The sequence below is a fragment of the Bufo gargarizans genome, chromosome 1, assembly GCF_014858855.1.
Source record: "Bufo gargarizans isolate SCDJY-AF-19 chromosome 1, ASM1485885v1, whole genome shotgun sequence".
Lineage (NCBI taxonomy): Eukaryota > Metazoa > Chordata > Amphibia > Anura > Bufonidae > Bufo > Bufo gargarizans.
Genome location: NC_058080.1, coordinates 96796391 through 96811249, shown reverse-complemented (window position 1 = coordinate 96811249; position 14859 = coordinate 96796391). Strand labels below are relative to the sequence as shown.

The 14859-nt window shown below is 40.2% G+C and overlaps 1 protein-coding gene across 4 annotated transcripts in view; it reads left to right on the top strand.

Annotated features, from left to right (window-relative positions):
* Window positions 1–11588, top strand: part of LDB2 (LIM domain binding 2) — a 362209-nt gene extending 350621 nt beyond the window's left edge. Inside the window, exons 6-9 of one of the 4 annotated variants that reach the window (XM_044296912.1) lie at window positions 1066–1189; window positions 2942–3078; window positions 5002–5076; window positions 6067–11588. In XM_044296912.1, coding sequence (XP_044152847.1) covers window positions 1066–1189; window positions 2942–3078; window positions 5002–5076; window positions 6067–6297 — 567 coding nt within the window. In that variant the 3' untranslated portion in view covers window positions 6298–11588. Of the gene's footprint in view, window positions 1–1065; window positions 1190–2941; window positions 3079–5001; window positions 5077–6032 lie in introns of all 4 variants that reach the window. The other 3 variants (XM_044296929.1, XM_044296920.1, XM_044296938.1) reach the window with 3 other exon arrangements.
* Window positions 11589–14859: the final 3271 nt, after the last annotated feature.

Genomic DNA, 14859 nt, shown 5'->3' with positions numbered 1-14859 from the left:
AAACATACAAGGAACAAAAAAATAACTTAGACAACCCCTTTAAGCTGTAATAGGATGGATATAACTTCTATATACCAGTAATATAACTTATAACAGCAATCAGGATAATATAATCAAGGTCAGACTGACCCACCAGAGGATCCTACGGTGGGCATAATAATGTCCCCATCATAAAACAGGGCTCATAAGGTCTTGCAAAAGATACTTTGGGGCTGACTTTGGAACCAATAACCACCAGATAACCTATTAAACATCATTGACAGTAAGTCCCTGAATGTGCAATGATAAAAATGACTTAAAGTGAAAATGAACATGTCCTGTGTCTGATGCTGAATATAATGTTTGAACATTCTCTGCTACTTAGTAATCACTCATGACTGAGCTGAGGAACAACTTCAGAACAATATTGTGCTTGGACCTACATAAAGCAGGTGCCCTATTCTGAGCATGTCTGTCCCCGACACACTTGCCTATGTCCTCCAACAGCTCAGTGACTTCTATACTCCTGGTCTCCTTTAGGTCCCACTTGCTGTCTGACATTTTGCTGCCAATAGTTTGCATCAGGATCAGGTCATAACACCTAATCTTTGCACACGTGTGCACACACTGTAGCAGTATTCGTTGCTCATTTATTGTCTGGGATAAATCTCCTTCCCTGAATCTCCTTCCCTGACCAAGTATCTGGTATTTTCTGCTAGAGTTACAGAGGCGCACTACTTTACATACTGAATACACATCCCTGCCGCTCCACAATCAGGAGCTCAGCTTGTGTGTATTGCGGCATCTAATATTTGTTCAATTCTAAATAAACATGGCATGTTTCAGAAAAAATGTGCAACCACTATAACCATTATAAATGGAAATGGATTGGCGGCCAACTTTGTACATTGTCTGTGGTCTAAAATGGTTGACAAAGTAATAAAAAGGAGCAAAGAGCATACTGTATAGACACAAAAGACTGAAATGTAATAAAATCTTTCCACACTGTGTTATATATTAATATGGACATGCTCTTAGTAAATCAAGCTGTTGAATGTAATGTCTTGAATTTGTGTTTTATTTTAGTTGTGTGTAATACTGGAGCCAATGCAAGAACTAATGTCAAGACATAAAACATATAACCTAAGTCCACGGGACTGTCTGAAGACCTGTTTGTTTCAAAAATGGCAGCGAATGGTTGCACCACCAGGTAAGTCCTCCATAGCTTTCATCACATCCATGTACTATGCTGTGTCTCTATAGGTTTGTGTACAATATGCAGAATGCACCATGGAGGAGGGAACCACTTTGGAGTCATGAATAATAATCACATAAAGTAAAATAATAGTCATATAATAGATGAAGGGTAAGCTTTATCAATTTTATGATGATGTGGTGGATGACCTTTTCCATAAAATGCAATTGGAAATTTTTAAATAAAGGTGATGTCTGGTTTCGACAAGCAGTTTTTGTTAGAAGGGTCGTCTGGGGATAACTTGATTTCAGGATAACCCCCAGCTCGTAATCTGTGAGGGAACCTAGCAACAAGTGTTCCATTTCCTTGCAGCGCCACCACAGGAGAACTGTAGCATTACAAGGTGTCCCAAAGAAAAAAACATCTGTCTGTGTACTGCACAGATGTTCCAGGTCCTCCCAAGCAAGGACATGGGGGATACTGTAGGGGAGAATTACTCAATTAACACACAATTTCTAAGGACAATCTCTTTCAGCAGATCATTTTCAGGTAACACTTCAGAATTCCAGAGGAGGATGTATAGCCTATAAGTCTCCTCACGCCGGTTAAGGCTCTCCCTCCCCAAGGAGAGCTAGTACCCCCCAGATCACGCTTCTGAAACCCTCACCATACAACTGGGTTCATCAGGCGGAACAGTTACCAGCCAGGCATACAGTATTACATGACAGTCATTCAGATGAATGGTTATCCGTATGATACAAGGTCAAGTCTTCCAGAATAGGAGCTGCTCTCATAGAGTGAACTCTACGTTTTAGGTCATAGACGGAGGTCTTGAGCAGGGCACCCCCTCTAAATTATCCAACAGGAAATTTGGACAGGGGGTGTCTTGATGAGACAACCTCTTTAACAGGGTATTGACATGGGAAAATAATGGAGGAGACTATGGAGGACATTTATCAAGACTGGAGTTTTACACACCGGTCTTAATCTCTGTCCACTCACATCCTATGCAATATAATTATTAAGAGTCACGTGCCTCTTAATATTTGTGTCACATCTTTGCAGGTCTGTGCACCAAGCAAGCAAGCTGGTGTAGATTTACGCTATGATCTATGCCACGTTCCTGGCATAAATTGTAGTAAATGTGACGGCCTGGCTATGCCACCCCACACTGCTCGCCACTTTGACAAGTGGTAAGAGGTGTCTGAAACCCACAAAAATTTGCAATATTTTGCGCAACTACAGCAAGCGCCAAGCTTCGCAACTCTTTGGTGCCAGTATTCTTGCGCACAGGGGATAACAAATGCCCCCCTGTATGCTAGATTAGTAGTAGAATTTGAAATGCAATGTGACCTCCTTAAAGAAAAAGTCTTCAAGACTTAAAATTCATTATTGATTGGACATACAAGGAATGAAAGATTGAGTAGTCCCTTTATGCTCCTTTACAGTCCTAGTATGACATTAGCAGTCCCAGAGTAGAGACTGGTGGACTGAAGTAAGCTGGTATGAAATGAGTGAGAAGACAGTTTTGATAAGCATGGTGAGATCTCCCCCATGCCTACTACCTTCGATTCACTCCATGCAATGATGCCAGTTTGATGTCAAACCATGTAACACATGATAGATGAAGCTATCCTTTCACAAATAGCTTTTCTCATACATTTTATTATACATTATTTTCTACATGATATAGCTACCCTTTCTTCAAACAGAAATGTCTTGATGTCTTCAAACCAAAAATATACCTATATTATTTCTGTCTCGCAGCAGAACCTACACGACAGACAACCACCAAGAGGCGGAAAAGGAAAAATTCCACCAGCAGTACAGCAAACAACACAAACAGCACATACACTAAGAAAAAAGCACCAGCTACGTGTCTCAACTTATCCAGTCAAGTACCTGTAAGTATCACTATGTGAATGCTGGTCTTGTGTATCTCACACGTGACTCTCTGTCAGGGATATAAAGAGAATATGATAAGAAATTCAGAAAATCTTACTAAAGATGAAAATGCAGAAGTAATCATAAATATCACTTAAGTCCACAAAAATACACATTGTCTATATAATCGGTGTTGTCTGACCAATCGTAAGACGTAAATGGCCAGGTACAAACGAAATTCATAAGGGTCAGGCCTTTGCCATTGAATAAAGATGGGACATCAATGAGAATTTCTGGAAAACCACTTTAAGAAGGAAGTTCATCTACGGTAAACCAACCATAATATATCAGGGAATTAAAGGGATTATTATAAAAATGAAATTTGGACACTTCACGTCAACTAGACTGTAGAAAAAAATCACTATGTTTCATCACTAGAATTTCCTATACAATAGAGTGTTCCTGGGTCTTGTAAGGTCCCTATTAGAGCTGTAATTACTGGTAGACCATGTGTATATGTTGTCTGTTACTGGACCTTCATGCATTTAACATCTAGATATAGTTATGAAATGGAAGCATTAAAAGTTATAAATATTTAAAAAATTATAAAAATTATGTAAAATTTAGCAGGATAAACCAACATCCCTCTATATTTTAACTTAAGAAAGACCGGCTTTAATTTTTGTTTTAAACAGGAAATAATAATATTAAAGGGGTTATCCAATGTCTCCAACAGCCCTCCCCCCCATGTTCATGGGTCCCCGCGCCACTCCTGGTCCCTGCACCGCCACTGCTACTTCTGCCATTGGCTGTTCCCCCCGACACGGATGTTCTTATCTGTGTACCAGGAGAAGCTGCAGCGGCGGTGCGGGGACCAGGAGCGGCTCAGGGAGCGGGGACCCAGGTAAGTATATTCCCCGTAAGGGGCCTGGAAAATAGGGGGGCTGTAGGAGACGTTGGATAACCCCTTTAATATAATTATATATTAAGAAATTCAAGGGTTGCAAAAAGCTACAAAATTTTTTAAAAAAAACATACAAAAACATGGCAGGCCTAAAGCCATACTTATGCTACACCTGAATTATTGTTATGGTATTCATTTATACCACATAGCTATACCCCAGCACTGTCAAAGATTGTCACTTCAATTTAAATTCCAAATTAACCTTACCCAAGCAGGAAACATAGGATCAGATCGGTAAAATCACACCTGCCCAATCCTTGTTTGACCAGGGAAGAAATTTGGCTGTACACATAGACATTATATAATCTGCAAAAATTCTTATTTCTATTTTTACTAGTACTCCGAACTTGTGGCCATCACCATGGGAGTCCAGTGATGACTGACACTTGGGCTCCAGCTCTAATGGCTGAGATCAAAGAAACCTTTTATCCCAGCAGTTTACATCCTTATTGACTGCGACATCTAAGGGTTTAAATGACTGGAATAAGAGGTGGTTAGACAGAAAGAGAAAGCTTCCACTGCCACCCATTGATGCCCAACGACAAAATCAAGGGGCTCTGATGAATTGCCATGGCTATATGACTATAAAAAAAAGGCTCTTGGACGACAACGATTAAAAAAAATGGGGGGGGGAAATGATTTGCCCTGAAAGGAATTTGCAGGACTTTAATTATCATGGCCTATATCGGTAGGGTGTTGAATGGCCCAAAATACGATTTTCAATAAATGATAGGTTTCGTCCAGTCACTTAATGCATTTCATTTTATTTTGAAACACAACTAACTAGATAAGCTAATTGACCAGCTGATCATTTTTTCATTTTTTATACATTTTTTTTTATCAATTTTTTTTCGATTCAATTGCATCACGTTGGAATACTTTGCAAATATGTTTTTGAAAATGTACAAATGCATCTTACTATTATTTGTGTGATTTATGTTTCAATATCTTCTTTAACAAAATCCCTTTTTATTCACAGCTCATCTCTACAAAAAAATGCATAGGCGATAAGACAAGAGTCAGGAGGAATTATCGTGGAATACGGAACGGTTTGGTAAGTAATGGGCCCAGGCAAATATTATGGGCCTGTTATGCCAAACCAGTCCCTATTACATGATAATCATCCCCTTATTGCAGGCTTGTCCTGCTCCAAAATATGTCCCCATTGTAGATATGCCTGTATGGTTACATACCATGAAGGCATCGATGAAATTATCATGGAATATGGACCGGTTATATAAAGAGCTTGGCATACCCATTCCCTTGCCCTTATCTAAGAGAAGTTCTTTGTAGTAAATATGACTGTTTTCAGCAAGTCATGGTTTATTATGTTCTGCATGAAATGATCCCCAGATGCCATAGAGACATAGCAGATGCATTGTCATGGCTATAGATATTGCCGTCAGAGATCCCAGGTTCCTGAACACTTGAGGCCTTAGGGCTCTTTCACACGAGTGGATGCCGTGCGTGGAATCCGCTGCGTGAAAGACAGCCAAGCCCCACTCTGGACAGCAGAGACATGGAGCATTAACATGATTGATAATGCTCCGTGCCTCTCTGTGATCTTTTTACTAAAAAATCACAGGGACAACTTTATCTCACTGTGATTTTGTAGTAAAAAGATCACAGAGAGGCACCGAGCATTATCCTGAGGATACCTCGTGCCACCTGACACTGTGTCACACTGCAAGGAAGAGAGTTACATGACTAGTTGGCTTTGATGAATGGCCATATAATAGGCATTTTTAACCCTCCATGAATAGTGCTTTAGTTGTATCTTATAAATATTAAAAATCCAAGAAGGTTTCTTATAGGATGAGATTGTTAACCATCCACACAATTCTTTTGTGTCGTTGCTTCATCTCTCGGAAGCAAACCTTCAGAGCTTCTCATATATATAATCCATAATCTTTATCTGATCTCCAGTAATACATTTACAATGCCTTGTGTAAGCTAGCACAATATCAGTCCCACATTCAGTCATCGATAGTTTTTTTGTCTTTCCTCAAGGTGCCCACATAATAATGGTGTGTGCTGTTCACAGGATGTGATGGTGGTAGGAGAACCAACTTTGATGGGAGGCGAATTCGGAGATGAAGATGAAAGGCTTATCACTAGACTAGAAAACACACAGTATGATGCAGCTAATGGAATGGATGACGAAGAAGATTTCAACAACTCACCTGCACTCGGAAACAATAGTCCATGGAACAGCAAATCGGCCACTGCCCAGGACACCAAACCAGAAAACCCAACTCAACAGGCTTCCCAATAGGTCGAAAATCGACCAGAGAACTTGATAAGGCATAAGATGTTGAGTTACAGATCATGGCATTGTTACTTTATGGCAGTACAATTATACAGGAGTGTCATCATATCGACCAAGGCATTCAGACAGACAACTGTTTCCTAATGGTATTTGGTAACATATTTTTCACTAACTGTACAAGTTTCCTCATGAATTACTCTGCAGCTTGTGATACGTTATTAACCACAGTATACATTGGTTTCATTGATAGATCCTAAAGATCCATGGGAACAAATATTGTCACTATAAAGCTACAATTTCCCCCAAAAAGTAATACAAAATAACATTTTTAATTTCACATGAATTGCTTTGAATTGCCACCAATAATTGGAAATCATGTTTATTCTTAAATAAGTCTTCGAACTGTATGGTGTACATAGGATATACAAAGAAGAACACAAGGTTCACCTATCAGAGGTTTGCTGATAACATGCCGATATTGACGTGAGGACGGTCAGTCATGTGGCTTCCCTCAGAGGACAAGTAGAGGAACTCTATGATTGCTTCCACTAGTACAGGGTTTCTCAATTCCGGTCCTCAGGACCCACCTACCAAGACATGACTGGATGTGGGTCCCGAGGACCGGTGTTAAGAAACCCTGTGCTAGTAGGTAATGATAATTCCCATTCTTTTCAATAAAGAGAAAACTATGTCTTAAGGAGCAGCCTGGCCCACTAGGGCAAATGAAAGCATACATATAATAAACATCAGAGTACCTCTAAGTAAATTGTCATAGACTTTTACATAAAAAATATAGCATATCTAATGTGTGAGTATGTGAGGGCCTTCTACAGACAGATTTTTTTTTTACACAACTATTATGACAAAAATGTCACAAAGTATCCCACACGCCATATTTGCCCTATAGTTTTTCCAACGTGGTAAGAACAGTAGGTGGCGCTTAACTGGAGGGGGTGGAGGCTCTGCAGGTCGACAGATTCACTATAATTTACACCAGAATCTGGTGTCATTATACTGTAGATTAAACCTACACCAGGTCATAGCTGGCATAGAATTGTTTTATTTTTGCCGCATGGACTGATAAATTCATTAACAAGCCTGGTCTAATTGCCTTTTTCCTAAGACGGGCACATAAAAACACCAGTTTTAGTAAATCTGCCCCATAGTATGGTATGTACCTTTTGGAATACAAGCTTTTTATTTTATTTAAGTCGTTTTTATTAACAAATTTCCCCGTTTCCATATGAGCTCCCTAAACAATTTATTTATTGAGTGAAAAAAACATATGGGGGAGTTATGTAGCAGATAAAGTAGCTGTGGCATCCAGATCATCTTAATAAGATTAATCCGTCCTACTACTGACAGCGGTAGCTTGGACCATACATGCATTTTCTGTTTAAATCTGCCTATGAGGGGGAGGATGAATTCAGCTTCTCAAATTCCATGAGTCTCCTAGACACCACCACCCCAAAATACTTAAATTCATTCACCACTTGCAGTCTGTCTGAGTATAAGTCACATAATCATCCACATTATCCATAGGGAGGAGGAACGATTTGCTCCAATTTATTACCAAGCCGGAGTAGCGCCCAAAAGCACCGATCATCTCGATAACCTCCGGTAGGGACTCCCTAGCCTCGGCCAGAAACAGCAAGGGATCGTCCGCATATAATGCAATTTTCTCCTGTGACCCGCCTCGGCTAAACCCTGTAATCCCGTCATGACTCCTGATAATAGCTGCCAATGGCTCGATGGACAGGGCAAACAGTAACAGAGATAAAGGGCAACCTTGTCTGGTTCCCCGGTATATCCGGAATCCCTCTGATAGACATCTGTTTACCCGTCCCCACGCTGTAGGCCTGCCATATAACAGCTACACCCAAGCTATGAAACTATCCCCCAACCCAAACCTCTCTAGTACCTCCCACAGCTACTCCCACTCAATACTACTAAATGCCTTAGCGGTATCCAGGGAACAGATGGCCCTACCGCATGGGTTGTCCACTGGAATCTGCATATTAAGATATAGACATCTGATATTAACCGCCGTGGACCTATCTGTCAAAAATCCAGACTGATCCATATGTATAATGAAGGATATGACCGTAGAGAGGCGCATAGCCAGCACTTTAGCCAATATCTTTATGTCTGTGGGCAACAATGATATAGGTCGGTATGAATCCAGGAGGAGAGAACAACTATAATAGCCTCCTGCATGGATGCCAGAAGCGCCCCTTCTCCGAGGTCTCCTGATAAACCTTCAGCAACTGAGGTAGTAAAATATCTCCAAACTTCTTATAAATTTCTACCAGCAGCACATCAGTACCCGGTGATTTATTATTAGCCATGGAAGATACTGCTTCCTCAATTTCTATCAGTTGTAGCGGACCATTAAGGTACGTTCTATCTGAATTTGACAGGCTAGGCAAGGGTACCCCACGTAAATATGATGCTATGTCATCCCTATTACAACCTATACGTGACTGATACAAATCGGCATAAAAGGAGCCAGACAGACACTATTGCCTAGCTATACACAATTTCCGTTCCATCCACCCCTGTAAAGCAGTGACATATGCCGACGTGGACTGTGCCCTAGCCACAAGGGCTAGTGTGTGGCCTGCCTTCTCCACCTCATCATAATACTGTCGCTGAAAGGATTGCTTTGGGCGGGCAAATTCCACAACATGTGAGTTATATGCATCCTGTGCCTCCTTCCAGACAGATAAAGACAGCTGATCGCCCTTCTCCACAAAGTTTGCCTCTGTCACCCCAATCTGGTCTCCAAACTGTCGAATTTTAAGCTTGGCTCTACTAATTCCCTGAATGAGCACCCCCCTTAGGCAAGACCTCATGGCGTCCCATACCACACCGCCCGCGGCTGAGCCTGCATTCAGATTTAAATACTCCTGGATAGTAGAACTAATATATGAACAGTCAATTACCTGTAACCAGAAGGAATTAAATGTCCATAGCCGTTGAGAGATGGGAACCACGGGTGAGGCGGGCAGACGCAGGAGCAAAGGGAAATGGTCAGACAAAGCTCTAGCCAAGTACTTCACCTCCACCACCTGTCTGCCCACTAACTCAGATCCCAGCGCCAGATCAATGCATCATAAAGCCTTGTGCAATCTGGTATAGCAAGAGAACATGCGTACATTGGGATGTCAGGTGCGCCACAAATCTATCAGAGCCACCTCCTCCAACAATCTACCAAAGGCTGATACAGGACCATCGGTATCCGCCCGTGGCCCCCCATATCTATCCCAGCAGGGTTACCATTAATAAATGTCAAGGCACCTCTTAACGTCACACTACTATAAGGTGGAGGTATATCGATACTAACAGATATTCCTATGTGAAGATAGTACAGTGTATGCAAATAAAGCGACCTTCGGGGTCCATACTGGACGACTGAACCTTGAAGGGAATTGATTAATGGACCAGGATGCTAGACCCTCGGGAATAGCTAGATAACACTGAGTGGAAAGTAGGACCCATCCATGACCTATGGAATGCCTGTGCGCCCTCCTTAGTAAAATGGATTTCTTGCAAACATACAATAGCGTGGCAATACGGGCGCAGATAATCCATTATGGTCACCCAAGTCACGCACATTCCAGCTCACAATATTAAATACATTAGCCATACTTAGACATCAGAACTATGACTTACTGTAGCTGATAACATAATATAATAGGAGCATTGTAGATGGAATCCATACAATGACCGTGCAGTACCAATAAGCAGGCATGACAATATGGAGGTTGGTGCAGCAGGGGCTAAGGAGACAGTTGTGGCATAGGAGGAGGGGTCCATATCCCCCAGAGTGTAGAGCCAATCTTAAAAGATGTCAGATACAGAGCATCAATACGGACATGCTATAAAAAGTCCCCTAAAAAAAAGAGAACAAAAACAAAAACAGAACCAAAAAATCGTGACTGCATTATAGCATCCAACATGCCGAGGCACAAGTCCTCCTTAAAACTGGACATATAAGCAACGTTTCAAACTTTCTACTGCTTCTGAGCGGGATTGTCCCCCGCCATAAAAGGATACACGTGCTCCGTGGGCAGTTCAGTAGTAGAACATTAGAAGGGTAACCTCCCAACAGGTCGCTCAGTGATAACCGAGGGTACAAACTTGACATAAACAGATGTCCATCATCTCTCCTCCTGTCGCAGCTGACGTTCATGCTGGTCAATCCACGAGGCTGCATCTTACGGTGTAGTGAAGAAATAAACAGATCCCAGAGCAGCCATTCGCAGACATGCTGGGTACATCATAGAATAGGACACTTGCAAGGAACAAAGTCGCCACTTGACATCCAAGAACTGGCTCTGCTTTTTTTGGACCTCTGAGGAAAAGTCCTGAAAGAATTGTTTGCCCATTAATGGTGATGGCAGGGCGGTTTTTGGCTGCCCGTAAAATGGCATCCCGGTCTCTGCAATGAAGTAATTTAATCAGAAGGGGTCGTGAAGGCCATCCCAGTGGCAGCGCTCTGGTTGGGACTCGATGCGCCTGTTCCACCGCATATAGTGGGGAAAGCACCTCAGTGCCGAAAACTTCTTTAAGCCAGCTTTCAAAGTAGGACATAGGATCCCCAGGGATCATACATTGTTGCGTCTAAGGCGGTTCTCTAGATCGTCAGTCTTGGTGATGAATGTTGAGATCTGCTGTTCATGGGTGCAGGATGCCCTGGTTAGAGGAGCTAACTCACACCGCTGCTGCTCACATCCCGGTCATCCCCCGGAATACAAGCTTTACATGTTGAGAACCTAAGCAGTGGGATACTCTCTAGATCCTTCAGAAGACAACCCCATTTGGAGGTGACTCTAGAGACAATCACTGGTTAATAGGGTTTATTTCTTATGGGTTGTTTGCTATGTCCCCTACAAGACCTTAGTGATGATATGTCCTGCCTGTGTGTACAAGGAAAATGACAGTGATTTTAGAATAATACGTTTTGTATAGATAGCGAGTGTGACTTGAGATGATATTTTTATGGGGCAACCCAAGAAACCCAAGTCCAATACTCTTTCCTTTCTATTACTCCTCCAAAATGGTATTGGATTCCTTGGTTTCTTAACTGGAGGCAGATCAGCCTACTTTTTTTAAATGTCTTCTTGACATAGGTTTATACCGGTAAAAAGTATTCAAAGATGTTGTTCCTAATAAATAAGTACGTTAATTTTTCAGGTGACACCTTGAATTTCTAAGGTATTGTACATTAAGTGTATACTAGGCCAAACTTGATTATTTTAAATTAAATGGCTTGTCCATCTTTAAAAAAAAAAGCAAAAACCTTACTTTAATGAACGGTTGGGTCCTCTTATCCAGAAGCTCTATCCATTAGCCAAAATAAGAACAGCTAAAAAGAAGAACACTCCCCAGAGGACCTAGCTTTGCATTACACTGCCAGACCTTTGATTTCATTGGGCATTATGCAGTTCTTACTTTTCCCTGTGGTGGCGCTGCAGCAGAACTGTACAATTGATTGCCGATTCCTGCACAGATTACAGCTGATTACTGGGAGTCCCCACATTAGGATACTCCGCTATCAGCTTATTTTGGGGGCGCCCTTCTGACAAAAAGGGATGAAAATGCAATTAACGATGGTTCACTTTCTTACATTTTCCTTTGCATACATATAAAGTATCACAGCCTGCAAAGTATTTAAAAAGTAGTCTTGTGTATGAATAGATTTTCTGGGATATGATTCACAATTTTTTTTTTATTATTTCTGGCCTGTAATTGTACATCATGTCGTTCATGTTTTTTTTTTTTTCAACAATGCAATTCATTAATGATTTCTGACATTTTTACAAAGGATGTTTTGCTGGATCAAATACATTTAGAATGTATAAAAAATAAATAAAAATACAAATAAAAAAAAATCATAATTCCAAAGCAGTTTTTAAATTCACTACCGGTGCTTACTTCAAACACCCCCCACATGGTTACATGCATCCACTGGGCCATTATTGTTTCGCTCATCTCTACCTATGTAGACATTTCTAAGTAACAGTTCTGTTCTATTCATTTGGGTTTGGACCGTGATTATGACAGTATTAACTTACAATAGTTGTAAGTGTGAAACTTTTTGTAATACTGAAGAGTCATTTGTGCTTTAACAAATGGAACATCAACTTCATTTATAACTTTGTATGATCCTGCTCTTGAGACTTTTTTATATATTTTGTTTGTTCATTTTCTTTGGTTACAAAATGAATGCAGAATTTTTGATTTCTTGCTGTTTCTTGGTCATATAAAGTTCACATAGATGATTAATGCTCTCTATTATTTAGAGAGGCTCTGCCAAATCTTCTGACATGTCTGTTTTTAGCAGAATTACATTCTCCGCATCAGAGCTGCAGTTTTTGCGGCTCGGATGCGGACCCATTCACTACAATGGGCCCGAATACGTTGCTCCGCAAAAAAAAAATATAACATGTCCTATTCTTGTCCGTTTTGCGGACAAGAATAGGTGTTTCTACAACGGAAGGCAAATTGTGGAAGGCACATGCTTTTTCCGCGATTTTCAGACCGCAAAAAACGGAACGGCGGTGTGCATGAGGCCTAATACGGAGTTCTAAGAAAATCATTATTTTACAAGGAATACAAGTATTTACTTAAAAAAAAATATGAACTCTCAGAAGAGATGACAGCTCCTCTGTAACATCATGATAACAATAGGAAATAAATAAAACCATCAATAACGACCCAAACATTTCAAAAAAAGCTTTTTGTCAAAATTTCAAAAGCCATGTATCCATTTTCATTTTGTGAGGAATTTATAAAAATCCACAATTTGTGTTTTATTGTATCTCGGTTGGCTTTGTCGCTATTTTTCAAAGTATATTTCTTTTATAAATATTTTGTAAATTCTCTTATGCCATTTTTTTTATTATTATTGCAGTGTATTTATGTGGAACTTTATATGTCTAAAATTCTGTTTAATTTTCATATGACCATTTTGAGCACACAGTAATAAGTCAATGTGTTATGAGCAAATGTATTTCATGTTATGCTTTGCCAATTTGTGTGCCAATAAACTGTGCTAACATTATTGTTTTGGAGTTTTCAAGCTGCCTGATGGATGATGACAGAAAAATTTGCCAAGAAGTTACTTTAAGGGCTCGTTCACACGAACGTTTTTTGCGTTCCATATACGGGCCATTTTTTCGTTCCGTATACGGAACCATTAATTTCAATAGTTCCGCAAAAAAACTAAATGACCTCCGTATGCATTTCGTTTCCGTATTTCCTTTTTTTCCGTTCCGTTGAAAGATAGAACAAGTCCTATTATTGCCCGCAAATGACGTTCCATGGCTCCGTTAAAGTCAATGGGTCCACACAAAAAAAACGCAACACATACGGAATGCATTCCGTATGTCTTCCGTATCCGTTCCATTTTGCGGAACCATCTATTGAAAATGTTATGCCCAGCCCAATTTTTTCTATGTAATTACTGTATACTGTATATGCCATACGGAAAAACGGAACCGACCCGGAAAGACTACTGAAAAATAAAAAAGAAGGAAAAACGGATCAGGGAAAAATGGCCCGCAAAGCACTTAAAAAGACATACGGTCTTTTAGAGGTTATTTCTAGGTTTAACATTCTGTGCTAATTATCTATTTTATAAATTTACGGCAGTCATGAATACAAAGCTTCAAATGCACTGCGACATAATATTAACATTCTGACTTCCTGCAGCCACCACTAGGGGGAGATTAGCAACCTACTACATCAGTATTATCACTGAATTTGTAGTAAGCTGCAGTTGTTCAGATGGGACGAAAAGAATATGAAAATATGGTTTCCTTTTCAATTTATCGCCATTTGTAAGATCTCTTTTTTGAAATGGTAATATTGGTGAATGGTAATATTGATTTTAAATCTAAAAGGCTGAAAATCCATACAAACATAAATGCATCACGGTTTTCTTTAATTCAAATAAATAAAAACACACTATACACTTAAGGGCTCATGCACACGACTGTATCTATTTTGCGGTCCGCAAAAAATAAGGATGACATCCATGAGCATATTTTGCGGGATGGAATAGCTGGCCCTTCATAGAACAGTCCTATCCTTGCCCGTAATGCGGACAAAAATAGGACATGTTCTATTTTTTTGCGGAACGGAAATACGGACATAAGGAAACGGAATGCACACAGAGTAAATTAAGGTTTTTTTTGCGGACCCATTGAAGTGAATGGTTCCCCATATGGTCCGCAAAAAAACGGAACGGACACAGAAAGAAAATTTGTTTGTGTGCATTAACCCTAATGAAGTGGTTTTCTTCAATTGTATCTATTCTAGACAATCTCCTATGAACTAATTTCTGCTGACCTAATAGTTTGCTACAATGTATCAATTTAGCTAAAATGTATCAACTTGGAGTCCATTCTGTTTAGCTCATAAAGTGTTTTCTACATTAGGGTGAATTCACACATGGCAGACTTGTCCCAATTGTTCCAATAATACTAACGGGGCTTGCAGATATCCCGGTGCTGGCCTCTAAAATAGTCATGCTCTCTGTCTACTATGTTTAATGTCGCT